Source organism: Theropithecus gelada, chromosome 20, assembly GCF_003255815.1.
Source record: "Theropithecus gelada isolate Dixy chromosome 20, Tgel_1.0, whole genome shotgun sequence".
In the NCBI taxonomy this organism is placed as follows: Eukaryota; Metazoa; Chordata; class Mammalia; order Primates; family Cercopithecidae; genus Theropithecus; species Theropithecus gelada.
In genome coordinates, this window is record NC_037688.1 from 51424806 (window position 1) to 51442118 (window position 17313).

Below are 17313 nucleotides of genomic sequence, written 5' to 3' on the forward strand. Positions count from 1 at the left end.
TTTTTTTTTTTTTTTTTTTTTTTTTGAGATGGAGTCTTGCTCTGTCGCCCAGAGCTGGAATGCAGTGGCCGGATCTCAGCTCACTGCAAGCTCCGCCTCCCGAGTTTACGCCATTCTCCTGCCTCAGCCTCCTGAGTAGCTGGGACTACAGGTGCCCGCCACCACACCTGGCTAGTTTTTTGTATTTTTAGTAGAGACAGGGTTTCACTGTGTTAGCCAGGATGGTCTCTGTCTCCTGACCTCATGATCCGCCTGTCTCGGCCTCCCAAAGTGCTGGGATTACAGGCTTGAGCCACTGCGCCCGGCCATATTAGCCGATTTTTCTATCAGGTTGTTCCCTTTTTCTGGATGACTCTTCCATTTTTCTGTTCAATTCCCACCTAATGACATTGGCCTGTCCCCAGATTTCTACTTCCTTGGTGATCTTTCCTACTTCCTGCAGTGGAATCGTCTGCCAATCCCACATTAGTATAAAATAACTCAGGATCATTGACTTTTGTAATTCTCAGCTTGACTGTATTAAACAACTAAGCCAGGCATGGTCATATGCACCTGTAGTCCCAGCTACCTGGGAGGCCAAGCCAAGAGGATCACTTGAGCCCAGGAGTTTGAGTCTAGCCTGAGCAACATAGCAAGACCCCATCTCTTGTAAAAAAAAAAAAAAAAAAAAGAGAGATAGAAACAGCTAGCAAAATAGATCATCCAGGCATAAAATGAAACCCAGGTATCAGTTGATCAAGTCTTGTGAGTCAGAATATTTAAGAGCAGAAATGCCTAATCCTTCTAAGAAAATCTAAGATTGTGCTGGAATTAATTTAATAATGAGTTCAAGCAGGAAGAGAAGTAATAACGAGGGAACAACACTCGGAACTCCACACCGCAGAGACATCTCTTCCCCAGACTTGATACAAGGGGCTTCCCCTTCGCTCTTCCACCAGAAACCCTGTTGTGGTTACCAGTGGAATCAGCCCAGACCAGCTGAAGTTAGAAGTGCACTTAACCTGAGGCCACTGGGGTATCCCACAGTCTCCCAGGAGAACACGGCCAGGTTAGGATGGCCTGCTCCTGTCCCTGTCCCAAGTCCAGACTCAGGGAGGGGCCCCAAAGTCCAGCTTGGGCCAAGTGCCCACAGTGCACCAATCAGCAGTAACCAGGGAGGCGGGCGATCCCTAGAAAGGGATATCCCCCTAAGCGTCCTCAGAAGTCCCATCAGTAGAGAAGAGGAGAGCATGTTAAAGGGGCCAGGCCACTCATGCTTTCTCGGGAGCTCCTGCGAAGCCAAGTCTGAGGGTCAGGTAAACCCTCACCTGATTCACACCCTGATGTGGGGCCAGCCAGCCTTTAGCAAAGCTTCTTCCCAGTGACGTGCCGCTGGAGAACCAGCACTTTAACTCATGCTTTGATACCATGATGCGCCTCCAAGACGCTCATCCACGCACATCACTTTCCCATTAGTCCCTTAGTCTACTTAACTCTGGCTCTTCACAAGGAGAAGCTGGTTTCTCACCTTTGGGGTAGCTGTTCTTTAGGGTCTGACTGTATAAAATTATACTGTGTGAAATAATGTAGAATTCACAGATGGTGGAGAGACGCCCCTCAAGAGTGGTGAGAGGTACAAAAAGTGAAGGCGGAGAAGACCCAAGGCTGGACTCCGGGGCAGCTCAATGCTAGAGTCGGGTGAGGAGCAGAGGGTGCAGCCGAGGAGGTGGAGGTGCCTCAGGCTCAGTTCTACATCTTGTACTTCATGCTCATATTCCAGGGTCGTTGGGCAGAAACCTAAGGATCAGGAATATTTGATTCATTGTGTCCTGTGACTTCCCTTCCCCTGAGTTGGTGGAAGTTGAGCTCTTGATAGTAGACACCCGTCCCTCTCTCAGACGGAGGGTTTACTTTCATCAACCTGAGCAAAGATCTCTGCTTTTGGGTGCAGGTGCTCTAAACATTTGCGTCCAACAACCTCTTCCCCCAGAGCAGCAGCCTAGAAACTTGGACATTCCAGGTGGCAGCCTAGAAACATGGACATCAGCCTGTCTGATGAGGTTCAGAATGCTGGTTAAGTGGTCAGCTAGAAGCTTGTGTGTGCTGATAAAGATCTCTAAAGTCACTTGTGCAAAAAAACAAAACAAAAAACTAGCAGATGACACGTGAAGGGCACAGGAATGAATGCCCCTGAAGATGTGGTATACATAAAATGCTTTGCAGACACGGGAGCCACTGCAGTCCTCAGCTCCAGGGAGGAGGCTGGGAGGGGGATGGGGGATCATTCATTTTCATTTCTATCGTTAGGTGGGGCTTTTTCTCAATATGCAAGCATTATTTTAAAAATATTTTTTAAAAATTTACTAAACACAAAAACACCAATAGTGGGTTTTTTGTTTGTTTTTTTAAGCACTGTCACCCAGGCTGGAGTGCAATGGTGAGATCTCAGCTCACTGCAAACTCTGCCTCTTGGGTTCAAGCGATTCTTGTGCCTCAGCCTCCCAAGTAGCTGGGATTACAGGCGTGTGCCATCACGCCCGGCTAATATTTGAATTTTTAGTAGTGACAGGATTTCGCCATGTTGGCCAGGCTGGCCTCAGACTCCTGACCTCAAGTGATCTGCTCGCCTCGGTGTCCCAAAGTTCTGGGATTACAGGCATGAGCCATTGTGCCTGGCCTACCAATTGTGTTTTTATTCTTGTCTTCATCAAGCTGTTAGTCAAGAATCATATAATATACACTGTTTCTATGACGTGTACTTATATGCCACATGCTATTTTAGATCTTGCAAAACCTTTCTTAGAGGTTTCTTGTGTAGGTTTCCTTTTTTTTTCCTGAGACGGAGTCTCACTCTGTCGCCCAGGCTGGAGTGCAGTGGTGCAATATCAGCTCACTGCAACCTCCTCCTCCCGGGTTCAAGTGATTCTCCTGCCTCAGCCTCCCGAGTAGCTGGGACTACAGGCACGCACCAACATGCCCGGCTAATTTTGTGTTTTTAGTAGGGATGAGGTTTCACCATGCTGGCCAGGCTGGTCTTGAAATCCTGACCTCATGATCTGCTGGCCTTGGCCTCCCAAAGTATTGGGATGACAGGCGTGAGCCACCGAGCCCAGTCTGTAAGTTTCCTTTAAATCTGACATTATGTGAAAATCCTCTTCCTGTGTACAATAAAAACCATGTTATCCAGCATTTGGGGAGATTGGAGTCAGTGCTGCCTGAAAGGGTGGTGGGAAGAAGAGCATATTGTGGGCTAAAGTGTCCCCCAGTTTTGGGCCAGGAAGCGTCCCCTGGGGAGTCGTTGGCATCAGAGCAGAAGAGCCATGTACATGGACTCAGATTGAGATGCTGCCCTTGGGCACCACCTAACTGCATCCCCCAGTCCTGGGAGGCCCCGCCAGCTGTCCCCATGGAGCCATCTTCCCCTTCCCGGATCTTCACTCGCACTTGTCTGTGCCGCGCATTTGCGACTGTGATGATTTTAAATTGAGTGTGCAGTGTACACGGCACGAGGACTTCGCTTCTGACCACATTCTCCAGTAAACAACCACGGCTCCTTGGAGAAATGGCTGATTCCAGGGCTGGAACAGAAAAATGAGCCTAGGCCAGGTGCTGTGGCTCACACCTGTAATCCTAGCACTTTGGAAGGCAGAGGTGGGAAAATTGCTTGAGCCCTGGAGTTTGGTACCAGCCTGGGCAACATAGTGAGAGCGCATCTGTTTAGAAAATACAAAAATTAGCTGGCTGTGGTGGTGAGCATCTCTATTCCCAGCTACTTGGGAGGCTGAGGTGGGAGGCGCTCACTGGAGCCCTGGAAGGCGGAGGGCTTCAGGATGGAGTGATTGCACCACTCCATTTCAGCCAGGGTGACAGAGTGAGACCCTGTCTCAAAAAAGAAAAAAAAAAAATTGAAAAATGAGCCTAGGTAATCTTAGGGCACCAGAAAGGAAGTGCTCACCAAACCCACGTGATGGGTGCACATCAAAGTGACACAGAGGCCAACTAGAGAGCTTAAAGCTGGCACGTTGTGAGCAGCAGAATATATGAGGCAGCCTTGGATGGTAACCCAGTGTGGAAAGTAAATACCCATGTGTCCACCCTGATGCAACACAGGATTGAATGAATGAGTTAATGGTGGTGAAGAGGCAAATCTCTCGTGCTGAAGAAGCCCAGGTGGTTTACATGGATGCTACACCCCAAGGGTGGAGTGTGACTCCCAACCCTCAAGTGTGTGTTGCAGAGAGTGACTTCTTTCTGAACAGTACAGGATGGAGGGGGAGCCAGGGAAGAGCTGCTTCACAGTTGAGAGACCCCACAAGTACAACCTCCACCAGGTGGTCAAGATCAATGCCGGCAGTGACAAGTCATGGGGATGCAGCATGCAGAGAAGGCACCTCAGCTTTGTGTTCCTCCTCCCCAAGCCCTCCACCCCAGTCAACTATGAGGAAAACTGTCAACAATCCCAGTGGAGGGGCATCCCATGATATACCAGGCCAGCAGGTCTCAAACTGTCCAGTGCCTTAAGATAAAGAGCCTGAGACGCTGTCATAGCCCAGAGGAGCCCGAGGAGACACGGCGGCCAGATGTCACATGGTATCCCAGCCTGGCCAACATGGTGATACCCTGTCTCTACAAAAAAATACAAAAATTAGCCAGGTGTGGTGGTGGGCACCTTTAGTCCCAGCTACTCAGGAGGCTGAGGCAGGAGAATTGCTTGAACCCAGGAGGCGGAGGTTGCAATGAGCTAAGACCGCACCACTGCACTCTAGCCTGGGTGACAAAGTGAGACTCAGTCTCAAAAAAAAAAAAAGTTTATTTTAAAAACTTGAATATATAGCAGTTGCTATCTCTAGGCATGAAGATGTGTAGATATTCTATAGGAGTTTCCAGTTCTTTGTTTAAAGACTTGAATAGTTTGAAATTTTTATGGTATATACACAGTAGTTTTGTAATTTTTTTAAAAAGAAATATGCATCCTGTTGCACAGTTTAACATTTGCCTCCCACCAGTCATTCTGTCAGGACACCTGTCCTACCATGTGGTGTTGGGTCTTTCCAGCTTGGTGTCTTGCTCTTGTGGAGGTTGGACCAAAGGGGCCGAGTGCAAGGGACGCCCCTGCTGAAACATGAGTATGGGAAACCCCTCACGCACTGCATCTTCCGGCTCCCCCCTCCTGGCGAGTAAGTGTGGGGCTTGCACCATGACCCGTGCGTGTGTTTACATCAGGGGGAAGCGGGAAGCGGGCTGCTCCTGACCCAGGAGGGACCCCAGCCCTGAGTCGCTGTAGGAGAGGCGGAAGAATCTTGACTTCGTGTCATGTTTGCTTTCAGGGACCTGGTTCAGTTGGCAAAGGCAGCTGTGAGCGGTGATGAGAAAGCCCTGGACATGTTTAACTGGAAGAAGAGCAGCTCTGGAAGTTTGCTGAAGATGGGGTCTCAGGAGGGGCTGTCATTCTTTGTCAGTCTGATAGATGGTGAGGAACTTTGGTTGTGATTCTCAGGGGTCCTAGTGTTTTAGGGGTATCTGATAGGGATTTTAAACTCACAGACGGTGTTTCTGCATAGAACAGTAATGGTCATAGCTGCAGGCTGCACAGAAGGATGACGTGTGCTGGGCGGAGTCACAGCCGCTCTCTCAGCCATCCATCCAGTGTTGAAATGTTGCCCTCACTTTGTTCTTATCGATAAGTTGAGCTTTGCTTGTGTTTGAAGGGTTTTCATGAGGAGGCTTTTAATCAGCAGTTACAGGCTGACTGCATGGCACCAGGGACAGTTTTGGAAAGATTCTTTGGTGGCACCCCTGGTGTTCAGTCTGTGTAATTATCAAGTACCTGTTGTATGCCAGGTACTTGGCTAGGGTGTAGGAATGAGGTGTGAGCAGGACAGGGGTTTCACTCCAGCCTACAGCCCTTGGCCAGCCTTCATGGGGAGGTCAGCGCTGGGCACCGTGTGTCTGGTGTTCAGCCTGCTCTTCCTCACTGTATGAGGGGGACAGGCTACCTAGCCAAGGCTGGAATAAATGCAATATGAAGTTAAAAGAAAAAGTGCATCTCTTACAGCCATGTGACGCTGGCCCAGGTGTGTCTGTTGCTGGCGCGGCTGAGGAGATGAGAGCCACACAGAGGTGGCCGGGTCTCGGGAGAAAGGAGGCTTTTGCTGTCGGTTTCAGCAAGCAACCAGATCTTGACAGGAAGAAGAGAGCAGATGAGAACAGATGGGGCTGTGTGGTTTTTGTAATTTTTAAATAAAGGAAATCTTTCATTTTAGAAGGTGAAGGGATAGAGCTAATGGAGGGGGGACATTGAGAAGATCCCAGTGGGGACATCCGAGTGGGCACACAACCATGAGATGGTAAGGAGAGGGCATGCCAGGATAGGGCCCCCCTAGGAAGGCTAATGAGAAGGGGGTGTAGGGATGAGGCCCACAAGGAAGAAGCGCTGGTCACCTGGAGGAGGGGGTGTGTGCCAGGGAGGAGCCCAGCTCTGGCAGCACGTGGGCTGCGAATTTCTGCCCGTTGTCCGGGAGCTGTAGGCTTTGGGGGTGAGTTCATCGCTGTGCCTCATGTCCTTTTGTGGAAAATGGGGATAATACTGGTGTCTACCCAGTTATCACCGGGGTAGATAAAGATGCTTAGAACTGAGCCTGCCACATACTATGCACTTATTAAATACTAGTTGGTGTCCCAATTCACCTCTAGATAAACTTGAACTCTTCAGTTGGATGAGAACTTGTGCTGGGTATGGTGGTGCGTGCCTGTGGCCTCAGTCACTTGGGAGGCCTCGTTGGGAGGATCACTTGAGCCCAGGAGGTTGAGGCTGCAGTGGGCTATGATCATGTCACTTTACTCCAGCCTGGCTCACACAGTGAGAAACTGTCTCTTGAAATAAGAATTAATAATAAAAATAAGAACTCGTTGTCCATGGGGAAAAGATGAGAAGGGAGGGACAGGTGAGAAGGCGCCCAGAGGAGTCTCCTGCAGAGCAGCAAAAGTAAGCCCGAGTCCCCAGGCTCACACAGGGCCTTCAGACAGAGTGGCTGGCCAGCGCTGGAGCAGGCTCAGGCAGGGCAGGAGGAGGGGATTCCAGGCTGGGTATAGTCGAGTCTGTAGCTTAGACCAGGAGCAGCTTGTGGAGGTTGACAGAGGGTGGTCCAGAGAGAGCCTGGCAGGAGGCAGATGGCACAGCAGTGACACCCGGGGCAGAAGGGTCAAGGAGCGGTGGCCACAGAGAGAGCTTGTCATTTAGGGCCTCAGCGTGTGGAGGGTATGAGATGGACACAGAGCTCTGAGGCTGCCAGATCTGCAGGGTCAGCAGTGTGGACATGAAACCCACCAAGCCAGGGGCAGAGAAGGGATCAGTAGAGACAGTTTGAGGCCGAGCTGAACCCATGAAGTGGAGGTTGCAACCTGTAAGGTCAGGTCACATGCTTCATTTTTAAGTTCTTTTTTTTTTTTTTTTTTTTGAGAGAGAGTCTCACTCTGTCACCCAGCCTGGAGTGCCGTGGCGTGACCTCGGCTCACTGCAACCTCCACCTCCAGGATTCAAGTGATACCCGTGCCTAGGTCTCCCGTGTAGCTGGGATTACAGGCACACGCCACTACGTCTGCCTAGCTAGTTTTTGTATTTTTAGTACAGACAGGATTTCACTACGTTGGCCAGGCTGGTCTTGAAATCCTGACCTCAGGTGATCTACCAGCCTCGGCCTCCCAAAGTGCTGGGATTACAGGCATGAGCCACTGTGCCTGGCCCATTTTTAAGTTCTTATACTGAAGATGCTTTGTTTTGAAAATGTCCTTAAGTTGATAGAAATGGCTGCTGGTGAGGGTCATGGAAGCGGATAAACCAGGGCCTCCTTGTGTAGTGACCCCATGTTTGCCCCCAGGGACAGTGCACTATGTGGATGAGAAGGGCAAGACCACTCAGGTGGTGTCCGCAGACAGTGCGATTCAGATGCTGTTCTACATGGAGAAGAGGGAGGCACTGGTGGTAGTCACGGAGAACCTCCGACTGTCCCTGTACACAGTGCCTCCTGAGGGCGAAGCAGAAGAAGTGATGAAGGTGAGTGGGAGTGGGCTTGGGGGCTCACGCTGGGGAGCTTGGGCCAGTTTCTCTCTGGCCTCGTTGACGGTCCTTTCTCTTTTGGATAGCAAGACTGAATAAAAGCCTATCATCTGTGTTAGGGCGGCTAACGTAGCTAGCGATGTCATTATTTATCATACCACATTCAGTTGATAGGTGAAGGAAACAAAAGAGATGGAGATTTTCCTGCTTCTCTAGGTGGATGTGGGGCCTGATGGGAGACAGCCTGGGCCCACCCGCAAGCTGCACCCCTCATGACCTGGGGCGCAAGTAAGAGAGTCACACAGCCTCTCGTTCCACCTGCAGAACTCAGCAGGCAGGCGACCGTATCCCCATCTTCCCGCTGATTTATTCCACAGGAATCCTTGCTCCTTGGAGGCCACTGAACTTTCCCTAAAGATGCTCTTGCAGATGACAGAGCTGACTTTTCCTCAGTCAGCCTTCATTCGGTCCTTTACACAGCCTGTAAGGGCAGATGAGGACACAGGCACTGGTCATGGGGACCTTGTCACAGGGGCCAGCTTGGGCCACCGTAACAACCTACCACAGACTGCGTGACGTGACAACAGACATTTGTCACAGTTCTGGAGGCTGTGATGTCCCACGCCAAGCAGCCTGCAGAGGCCTCTTCCCAGTGTCCTCACAGGGCAGGCAGGGAGAGTGAACACCAGCTCTGGTGTCTCCTTCCACGGCCACAGCCCTGTCAGGCCAGGGCTCACCCACCTCATGGTCTCATTAACCTTAAGTACCTCCTGAAGGCAAATACAGTTGCACTGGGGGTTGGGCTCCCACATACGAGCTTGAGGCATGCAGTTCAGTCCATGGGCCTGGCTTTAAATACCCTGCTCAGCTCCTCACTGGCTGGTGGGCCCTGGCCAGGTTTGTTCTCTGCACAACAGGGATGATAGGCCTGCCCAGAGTGTGTGGTTGGATGAACAGGGAGCACCAGCTCAACCTCATGATCATTCCAGAGCGTGTCCACCGATGGCCACCTGCCCACGCTATGCACTCAGTAGCCGTTATTTAATGTGTGAGAGTAGTGGTTTGCTTCGGTCCATACATCTCAAAACCCAAAGCCACCTTGCAGAGTCTCCATCATTTGTCCCCGCATTTGCCCCGCTTGGTGAGTCTCCATGGAGTCACTGTGGACCAGAGACTCCAGGCTCCTGAAGCCGGGACAGGCCTTCTCGGCAAGCACAGTGCCTTTCCTTACACAGGTCAAGCTGAGTGGGAAAACCGGCCGCCGCGCAGACATTGCTTTGATTGAAGGCAGCCTTCTCGTGATGGCCGTCGGGGAGACTGCCCTCAGGTGAGAGTCTGCCTTTCCAGTGGCCCTTTTTGAGAGTTCTCTGAGGAACAGGCTCTTCTAAGTCGGCTTTGTGTTGGAATGTAGCATATATACTGTAAAATGCACATATGGGGCCAGGCGTGATGGCTCACGCCTGTAATCCCAGCACTTTGGGAGGCCGAGGTGGCCAGATCACGAGGTCAGGAGCTCAAGACCGTCCTGGCTAACACGGTGAAACCCCGTCTCTACTAGAAAATACGAAAAATTAGCCAGGCATGGTGGCGGGTGCCTGTAGTTCCAGCTACTCGGGAGGCTGAGGCAGGAGAATGGTGTAAACCCGGGAAGCGGAGCTTGCAGTGAGCCGAGATCGCACCACTGCACTCCAGCCCGGGAGACAGAGTGAGACTCCGTCTCAAAAAAAAAAAAAGAAAAAATTGCACATATGATGCTGACTGCTCACACACTGGACATACCCATTCACCAGCTCCCAGACTGAGGAGCTAAGCATTGAGGGACCGCAGGAGTCCCTGCCCACTCCACTGAGCTCCCTTGGGGCTCCCCTTGCCTCCAGGTGGCCCTGCCCTGGTGTCTGCCCGTGGAATCTCTTTGCCTGGTTTTTCGGAGTGTGGCATAACTAGAATCGGTCGTTCTGGTCTCTCTGCTGCCTGCTGTGTTAGCTCCGTGTGCTCTCCGGGGCCGTCTCGTGCTCTGCATGGGGTTGCAGTTCCTGTGTCTCGTGGTGACCTCCTGCCATGTACATACCATCTTCTATCGGCAACTGCTTTCTTTGATTATAAACAGGACATAAAATGTCCTAAGTGTAATAATAGTGTTCGTTTTCATATCAGGAGTCTGATGAACTCTGTCTTTTTCCTGACTTTTAATTTTGCTCCACAGGTTCAAAAACCCTTCAGAGGGAAACACCACTAACACAGGCCCTCCGTGGGGCTTACTCTCTTCTGTTGTAGATTCTGGGATATAGAACGAGGAGAGAATTATATACTGAGTCCAGACGAGAAGTTTGGCTTTGAGAAAGGAGAGAATGTAAACTGTGTTTGTTACTGTCAAGTCAAAGGTGAGGCTTCCTGGCCTGGCACGAGAGAAGCAGAACCAACCACAAGCATTGTGCTTGGGCTGCAAAATAATTCTAGTGAAATGTGGAGGCTACTTAAACAATGGTAACTCGATAACTCACAGCCATCAAATAGTCGGGCAAGCAAGCAACAGCAGAGCTTTGTGGTCCCACACGAAGGCCAAGGGGTTTGATCAGAAGCATGACAACCTGCATCCCAGCACTTTGGGAAGCTGAGGAGGGAGGATCACTTGAGCCCAGGAGTTCAAGACCAGCCTGAGCTACATAGTGAGACCCCTGTCTCCACAAAAAATACAAAAATTAGCCAGCTGTGGTGGTGTACAGTGGTGGTCCCATCTACTCAGGAGGCTGAGGTGGGAGGATTGCTTGAACCTGGGAGGTTGAGGCTGCAGAGAGCTAAGATAGTGCCAGTGCACTCCAGTCTGGGTGACAGAGCGTGACCCCGTCTAAAAAGAAGCATGGCACACCAATTCCATGCTCACTTATCTCTGTTCTCTCCTGAAATGTCACAGGAAAGACAGTGCAGGAAGTGTGTGTGCAAGTGTGTGTGTGCATGCACATGTGTGTATGTGTGCATATGCACATCCAGAGCACAGGAGACTAGGAGGTGAGTCAGAGCTGTGTCTCTAGTGCCTGCTGAGTGCTGAGCACAGGGCAGACCCAAGCCAGACCGACTGGCCTCTAGGAAAGCTGGGAGGGCAGCGTTCCCCACCACCCCCGCACCAGCACTGTGAGGTCAGGGTGGCAAGGACCTGGGCAGGAAGATCCCCCACCACCCCCGCACCAGTACTGTGAGGTCAGGGTGGCAAGGACCTAAACAGAAGGACGCAGCCAGGGATGAGGTGAAGAGGCACTGGGCTGGGCGAGGACTGATGCTTTGAAGAAGGGGGTCAGAGAACAGAGCTTGTTGCTGTTTTAGTTCCCTTTTTTAACTCTGTTCACATGCGGTTTGTTTCTACCTGTAGGTCTTCTGGCTGCTGGTACCGACAGAGGGCGAGTAGCCATGTGGAGAAAAGTACCAGGCTTCCTGGGCAGCCCCGGGGCAGAGGGCAAGGACAGGTGGGCCCTTCAGACCCCTACCGAGCTCCAAGGAAACATCACGCAAATCCAGGTACAGCCTACAAGGGTGTTTGGTGCACTCATTTTCTGCTGCATGAAAGTGGAGGCCGTGGCTGGGCGCGGTGGCTCACACCTGTAATCCCAGCACTTTGGGAGGCCGAGGCGGGTGGATGATGAGGTCAGGAGATCGAGACCATCCTGGCTAACACGGTGAAACCCTGTCTCCACTAAAAAATACAAAACATTATCCGGGCGTGGTAGCCCCTCCAGATTGTAGCCTGTGTCAATACTTTGCTCCTTTTCATGGCTGAATTATATTATCTGCTGTGGACAGACCACGTTTTCTTTCTCCATTCATCAGTTGATGCATATTTGAATAATGCTGTTATGAACACTTGTGTACAAGTTTTTGTGTGAGGATGTTTTAGTTTCTCTTCAGCATTTGGTTCTTTCTTATGATTTCTCTCTGTTCCCATTCTCTACCTGATGAGACACTGTCATTATACCTTCCTTCACTTCACTAGGCATGGTTTCCTTCAGTTCCTTCAGCGGGTTTCTGGTGGCTCCTTTGAAGTCTTTGCTAAGTCCAACATCTGGGCCCTTTCATAGCAGTTTCTGATGTCTGGGTTTTTTCCTATATGGAATTTATACTTTCCTATTTTGCATGGCTCTTTATTTTTTTTAGATAGATTTAGAAGTTTAATATAAAATTATGAAACCAACATTTCACATCAGCAGAGGAAAGCTAGATAATTTAATCCATTGTATAAACTTCCTGTCTGTTTATAAAAAATATAAACATCCGTATGTCACACTCAGAAAAGTGAGTCACACTCAGAACTCTAGAAGACACTTTTCCCATCAGAACAGACACACAAGTGCTGCCTGTCCAATCACAACTCTTGAGCATCAGTATCTTTTATTTATTTATTTATTTATTTATTTATTTATTTATTTATTTATTTTTGAGACGGAGTCTCGCTGTGTTGCCCAGGCTGGACTGCAGTCGCGCAGTCTCGGCTCACTGCAAGCTCTGCCTCCCAGGTTCACGCCATTCTTCCACCTCAGCCTCCTAAGTAGCTGAGACTACAGGTGCCCGCCACCACCCTCGGCTAACTTTTTGTATTTTTAGTAGAGACGGGGTTTTACCATGTTAGCCAGGATGGTCTCGATCTCCTGACCTCGTGATCCGCCTGCCTTGGCCTCCCAAAGTGCTGGGATTACAGGCTTGAGCCACCATTCCCGGCCCGAGCATCAGTATCTTAAAGTCTTTCTACACAGCACACACTTTACCTTTATAAAACATTTTTTGAGATCATTTTTTAAGTCCAAAACAATGGTGCTTAGAAATGGTTTCTGAGTTCTCATGTGTATAAGCATTCTCCTGACTGCATCTTTCTCCTGCTCTTTTCGCACATCTGGTTCTTTCTCTTGCAACCTGGAAATGAAGTGGGGTTCCAGGAAGAACCTGCTTGCAGTGAACAACGTCATCTCCGTGGCCATCCTCAGCGAGCAGGCCATGTCGTCACACTTCCACCAGCAAGTGGCCGCCGTGCAGGTCTCCCCGAGCCTGCTGAATGTGTGCTTCCTGTCCACGGGGGTAGCGCATAGCCTGCGCACCGATATGCACATCAGTGGGGTGTTTGCCACTAAGGTGACTGCTGAGGGGACCCGCGGGTCGGAGGAGGGGTCTTCAACACAGAGAAAAGAACTGCCCCATTGCCAGGTAGTTCAGGGCAGCAAGGGTCCCAGATGGTAGGTTAGGCCACTCTCAGTTCCATCCTAGATTCTCTTATTTCCTGGATATCTATGTACATCATATTCATGAAGAAAATCATAATGAAAATATAGGCTGGGCGTGGTGGCTCATGCCTGTAATCCCAGCACTTTGGGAGGCTGAGGTAGGCAGATCACTTGAGGTCAGGAGTTCGAGACCAGCCTGGCCAATATGCTGAAAGTCCTCCGTCTCTAATAAAACTACAAAAATTAGCTGGGCATGGTGGTGGGCACCTGTGGTCCCAGCTACTCAGGAGGCTGAGGCAGGAGCATTGCTTGAAGCTAGGAGGTGGAACTTGCTGTGAGCCGAGATCGTGCCACTGCACTCCAGCCTGGGCAACAGAGTGAGACCCTGTCTCAAAAAAAGGAAAATAATAATAAAAATATATACACCTGCCATCTACCCTTATAAATTTAAAAAAAAATAGGCCAGGCACGGTGGCTGAAGCCTGTAATCCCAGCACTTTGGGAGGCCGCGGCGGGCGGATCACGAGGTCAGGAGATCGAGACCATCCTGGCTAACATGGTGAAACCCCGTCTCTACTAAAAATACAAAAAAAAAACTAGCCGGGTGCGGTGGCGGGCGCCTGTAGTCCCAGCTACTCGGAGGCTGAGGCAGGAGAATGGCATGAACCCAGGAGACGGAGCTTGCAGTGAGCCGAGATCGCGCCACTGCACTCCAGCCTGGGCGACACAGCGAGACTCCGTCTCAAAATAAATAAATAAATAAATTAATTAATTAATTAATTAAAAAAAATTAAGTTAAAAAATAAATTTGGCCGGGCGCGGTGGCTCAAGCCTGTAATCCCAGCACTTTGGGAGGCCGAGACGGGCGGATCACGAGGTCAGGAGATCGAGACCATCCTGGCTAACACGGTGAAACCCTGTTTCTACTAAAAAAAAAAAATACAAAAATACTAGCCGGGCGCGGTGGCGGGCGCCTGTGGTCCCAGCTACTCGGGAGGCTGAGGCCGGAGAATGGCGTGAACCCGGGAGGCAGAGCTTGCAGTGAGCTGAGATCCGGCCACTGCACTCCAGCCTGGGCGACAGAACGAGACTCCGTCTCAAAAAATAAATAAATAAATAAATGTAAAAAGTAAATAAAGGAAAGAGAGGGATGCTTTCTTTGCCATTCCCCATACCTTAAATTAAAAAAAAAGAAAATAATCGTAATAAAACCCAGGGATATTTTATATAACGCAGAAAACAGCCTTAACCCATGTTCACAGAGGACCCAGTGATCTCATAGTGTTAGCGTGATGGAGCAGCAGCGTTCGGAAGTGTTTAGAGGAGGAGAAGGAGGCTTTGGAAGTGCACCGTGGGGTGTGCAGTCTGCACCTCACTTTTCCTGCCCTTTGCCTTGAATGTCCACGATTCTTTTCAGGATGCTGTCGCAGTCTGGAACGGAAGGCAGGTGGCGATCTTCGAACTTTCTGGAGCTGTGATGCGGAGTGCAGGTGGGTTCTTTTCACCCCAACAGAGGCACTCCCACTACCTGGCTTTATTTTCTCCCTGCCTACTGAGAGGGCCACTGTGGTGCAGTTGAGGACTGGCATAGGGGCTGGGGAGACCCTCGTGCCTGTGCCCACATTTCCAGAGCCAGGGCTGCGGCTCTGGCCCCGTGTTGTCCTTGCATCCTGGGGCCTGGTGTGTGGGCGTAAACAGCCACAATGCTTTTGTGGGTTCCTTCCAGGGAGGGGGTGGCTGCCTCCCATCTTCTGAAGTGTTTCCAGACCATGCACAGCCGTGAGACCTGTGGTGTCTTGACCCAAGGCCAGCCTCTGCCTGAAACTTCAAGGTGTCTCTTCAGAGATGCTCCATTAATCTCAAACACCCTTCCAGGTCCCCAAGGTCTCTCCAGCTCTCTGCAGTTAGTTTGGCCATCATTGTCCAGGCTGGAGTGCAGTGGCGTGATCTCATCTTACTGCAACCTCTGCCTCCCAGACTCAAGCAATTCTCCTGCCTCAGCCTCCCCAGTAGCCGGGATTACAGGCGTGCGCCACCACGCCAGGCTAATTTTTATATTTCAGTAGAGACGGTTTCACCATTTTGGCCAGGCTGGTCTCAAACTCCTGACCTCAGGTGATTTGCCCACCTCAGCCTCCCAAAGTACTGGGATTACAGGCGTGAGCCACTGTGTCCAGCCTTGGCCATTGTTTTCTTCCTGCTCTCTTAAGCATGTCTATGGGAGTTTCCTGGGATGGCTGTAGCAAAGGACCACAAACTTGGTGGCTTCAGAAAACGGAGATGTGAGAAATGTATTCTCCCGTGGTTCTGGAGGCCAGAGGTCCCAAATCAGTTTCACTGGGCAGAAGTGAGCACGTCAGCAGAACCACGCTTCCTCTGCAGTCCCAGGGAGAACTATTTCAGCTTCGGGTGGCTGCCAGCAGTCTTCGGCTTGTGGTCACAAACCTCCCGTCTCTGTCTCTGTGGTCACATTGCCTCTGGTCTGAAATCTGCCTCCCTCCCTCTTACAAGGACACCGGTGACTATATTTAGGGCCCACCTGGATAACCCAGTATAATCTCCCCATCCCAAGACCTTTCCATCTTCTGCCATATAAAGTAATATTCACAGGTGCCAGGGAGCAGGACCTGACGTCTTCAGGGAACGTTTCCCAGCCCACTGCAGTGGCCCAGCCATCAGGATGTGCTCCTCAGCTCCTCGCCTTCCACAGTTATCACCTTCACCAACCCTGCCCCTCAGCCGCCTGCCCACACAGGAGGCCTCGTGTCATGCCATTCCCAGGGCGGTTGCCCCCTCGTTTGTTTGAACATCCCCGCCTCTCCAGGCACGTCCTTCACTAGTTTCCGCCTCTCCCTTAGATCTTTTCTCCGTAACACTTTGTTGCCTAAAGTTCTCTCATAACATTTTTCACACTCTGTCCCGAATTGTACTGACACTTCACATCTCCTCTCCTCTGTAGACTCCCTAGGAGCAAGGGTGAACTTCTTATTTCCCCCAGTAGGACCAACACAGCAGGTGCTGGGATATTTTCTGTTTTGTGTATATTATCATCTCCCTAACTAGATTTTTTTTGAGACAAGAGTCTTGCTCTGTCACCCAGGCTGGAGTGCAGTGGTGTGATGGTGGCTCACTGCAGCCTCTGCCTTCTGGGCTCAAGCAATTCTCATGCCTCAGCCTCCCAAGTAGGTGGGATTGCAGGCATGCACCACAACACCTGGCCAATTTTTGTATTTTTAGTAGAGATAGCATTTCACGAGGTTGGCCCGGCTGATCTCAAACTCCTGACCTCAAGTGATCCACCTGCTTCAGCCTCCCAAAGTGCTGGGATTATAGGTGTGAGCCACCGTGCCCGGCCTCTAGATTCTTATCTATTATGTTGGTGCAAAAGTAATTGTGGTTAATGGCAAAAACCACTTTTGCACCAACCCTAATAGTTAGGTCCAGGAACCAGGGCTTGTGGCCACCAAAGTTCCACCTAAAATGAGCAAACACTTGCTTAAATGGGTGTGTTGTCGTAGATGCTGTGCTGCTGGGAACGCGAGCTGCCAGATGGGAGGGGTGCAGGGCAGGGAGCCCAGAGCCCGGCATGGAGTCTCCACGTCAGCCCAGGGCCTGCACACACTGCCACTGCTAGCTGTGGCCGCGGCCGTGGCCGTGGACAGCTCCCTGTGCCTCAGAGCCTCATTTTCTTCATCTGTGAGGTGCAGATAGCACACCCCTATGAAGCTGTGGTGAGACCGAGATTAATTGGGGATCATGTGTGGGAATGCTCCTGAAACTCCGGGCAAGTCTGGCAGATGAGCGGCCTCCTTCCTGATGTTCGTCTTTCATTTTAGGGACCTTCTTATGTGAGACGCCCGTGTTAGCAATGCATGAAGAAAGCGTTTATACAGTGGAGTCAAACCGAGTTCAAGTGCGAACCTGGCAGGTAAGTTGCTGCTCCACGGCAAGAAAACTAGAGCAGAGTTTGAAATCCTTCCTCTCAATTGAGCCGAAGCCTGTTTATTGATTTCACCTAGTTTATTAGTCTGTTCTCACACTGTGTAAAGAACTACCTGAGATGGGTAATTTATACAG

At 50.6% G+C, this 17313-nt stretch overlaps 1 protein-coding gene across 1 annotated transcript in view; it reads left to right on the top strand.

The window, feature by feature from the left end:
• The window catches only part of IFT140 (intraflagellar transport 140), a 105936-nt gene that overhangs the window by 11217 nt on the left and 77406 nt on the right, over nucleotides 1–17313 (top strand). Inside the window, exons 5-13 of the mRNA XM_025369803.1 lie at nucleotides 5035–5156; nucleotides 5307–5449; nucleotides 7857–8032; nucleotides 9271–9362; nucleotides 10310–10416; nucleotides 11400–11545; nucleotides 12944–13147; nucleotides 14654–14726; nucleotides 17073–17164. Of these exons, the coding sequence (XP_025225588.1) occupies nucleotides 5035–5156; nucleotides 5307–5449; nucleotides 7857–8032; nucleotides 9271–9362; nucleotides 10310–10416; nucleotides 11400–11545; nucleotides 12944–13147; nucleotides 14654–14726; nucleotides 17073–17164 (1155 nt within the window). The remainder of the gene's footprint in view (nucleotides 1–5034; nucleotides 5157–5306; nucleotides 5450–7856; nucleotides 8033–9270; nucleotides 9363–10309; nucleotides 10417–11399; nucleotides 11546–12943; nucleotides 13148–14653; nucleotides 14727–17072; nucleotides 17165–17313) is intronic.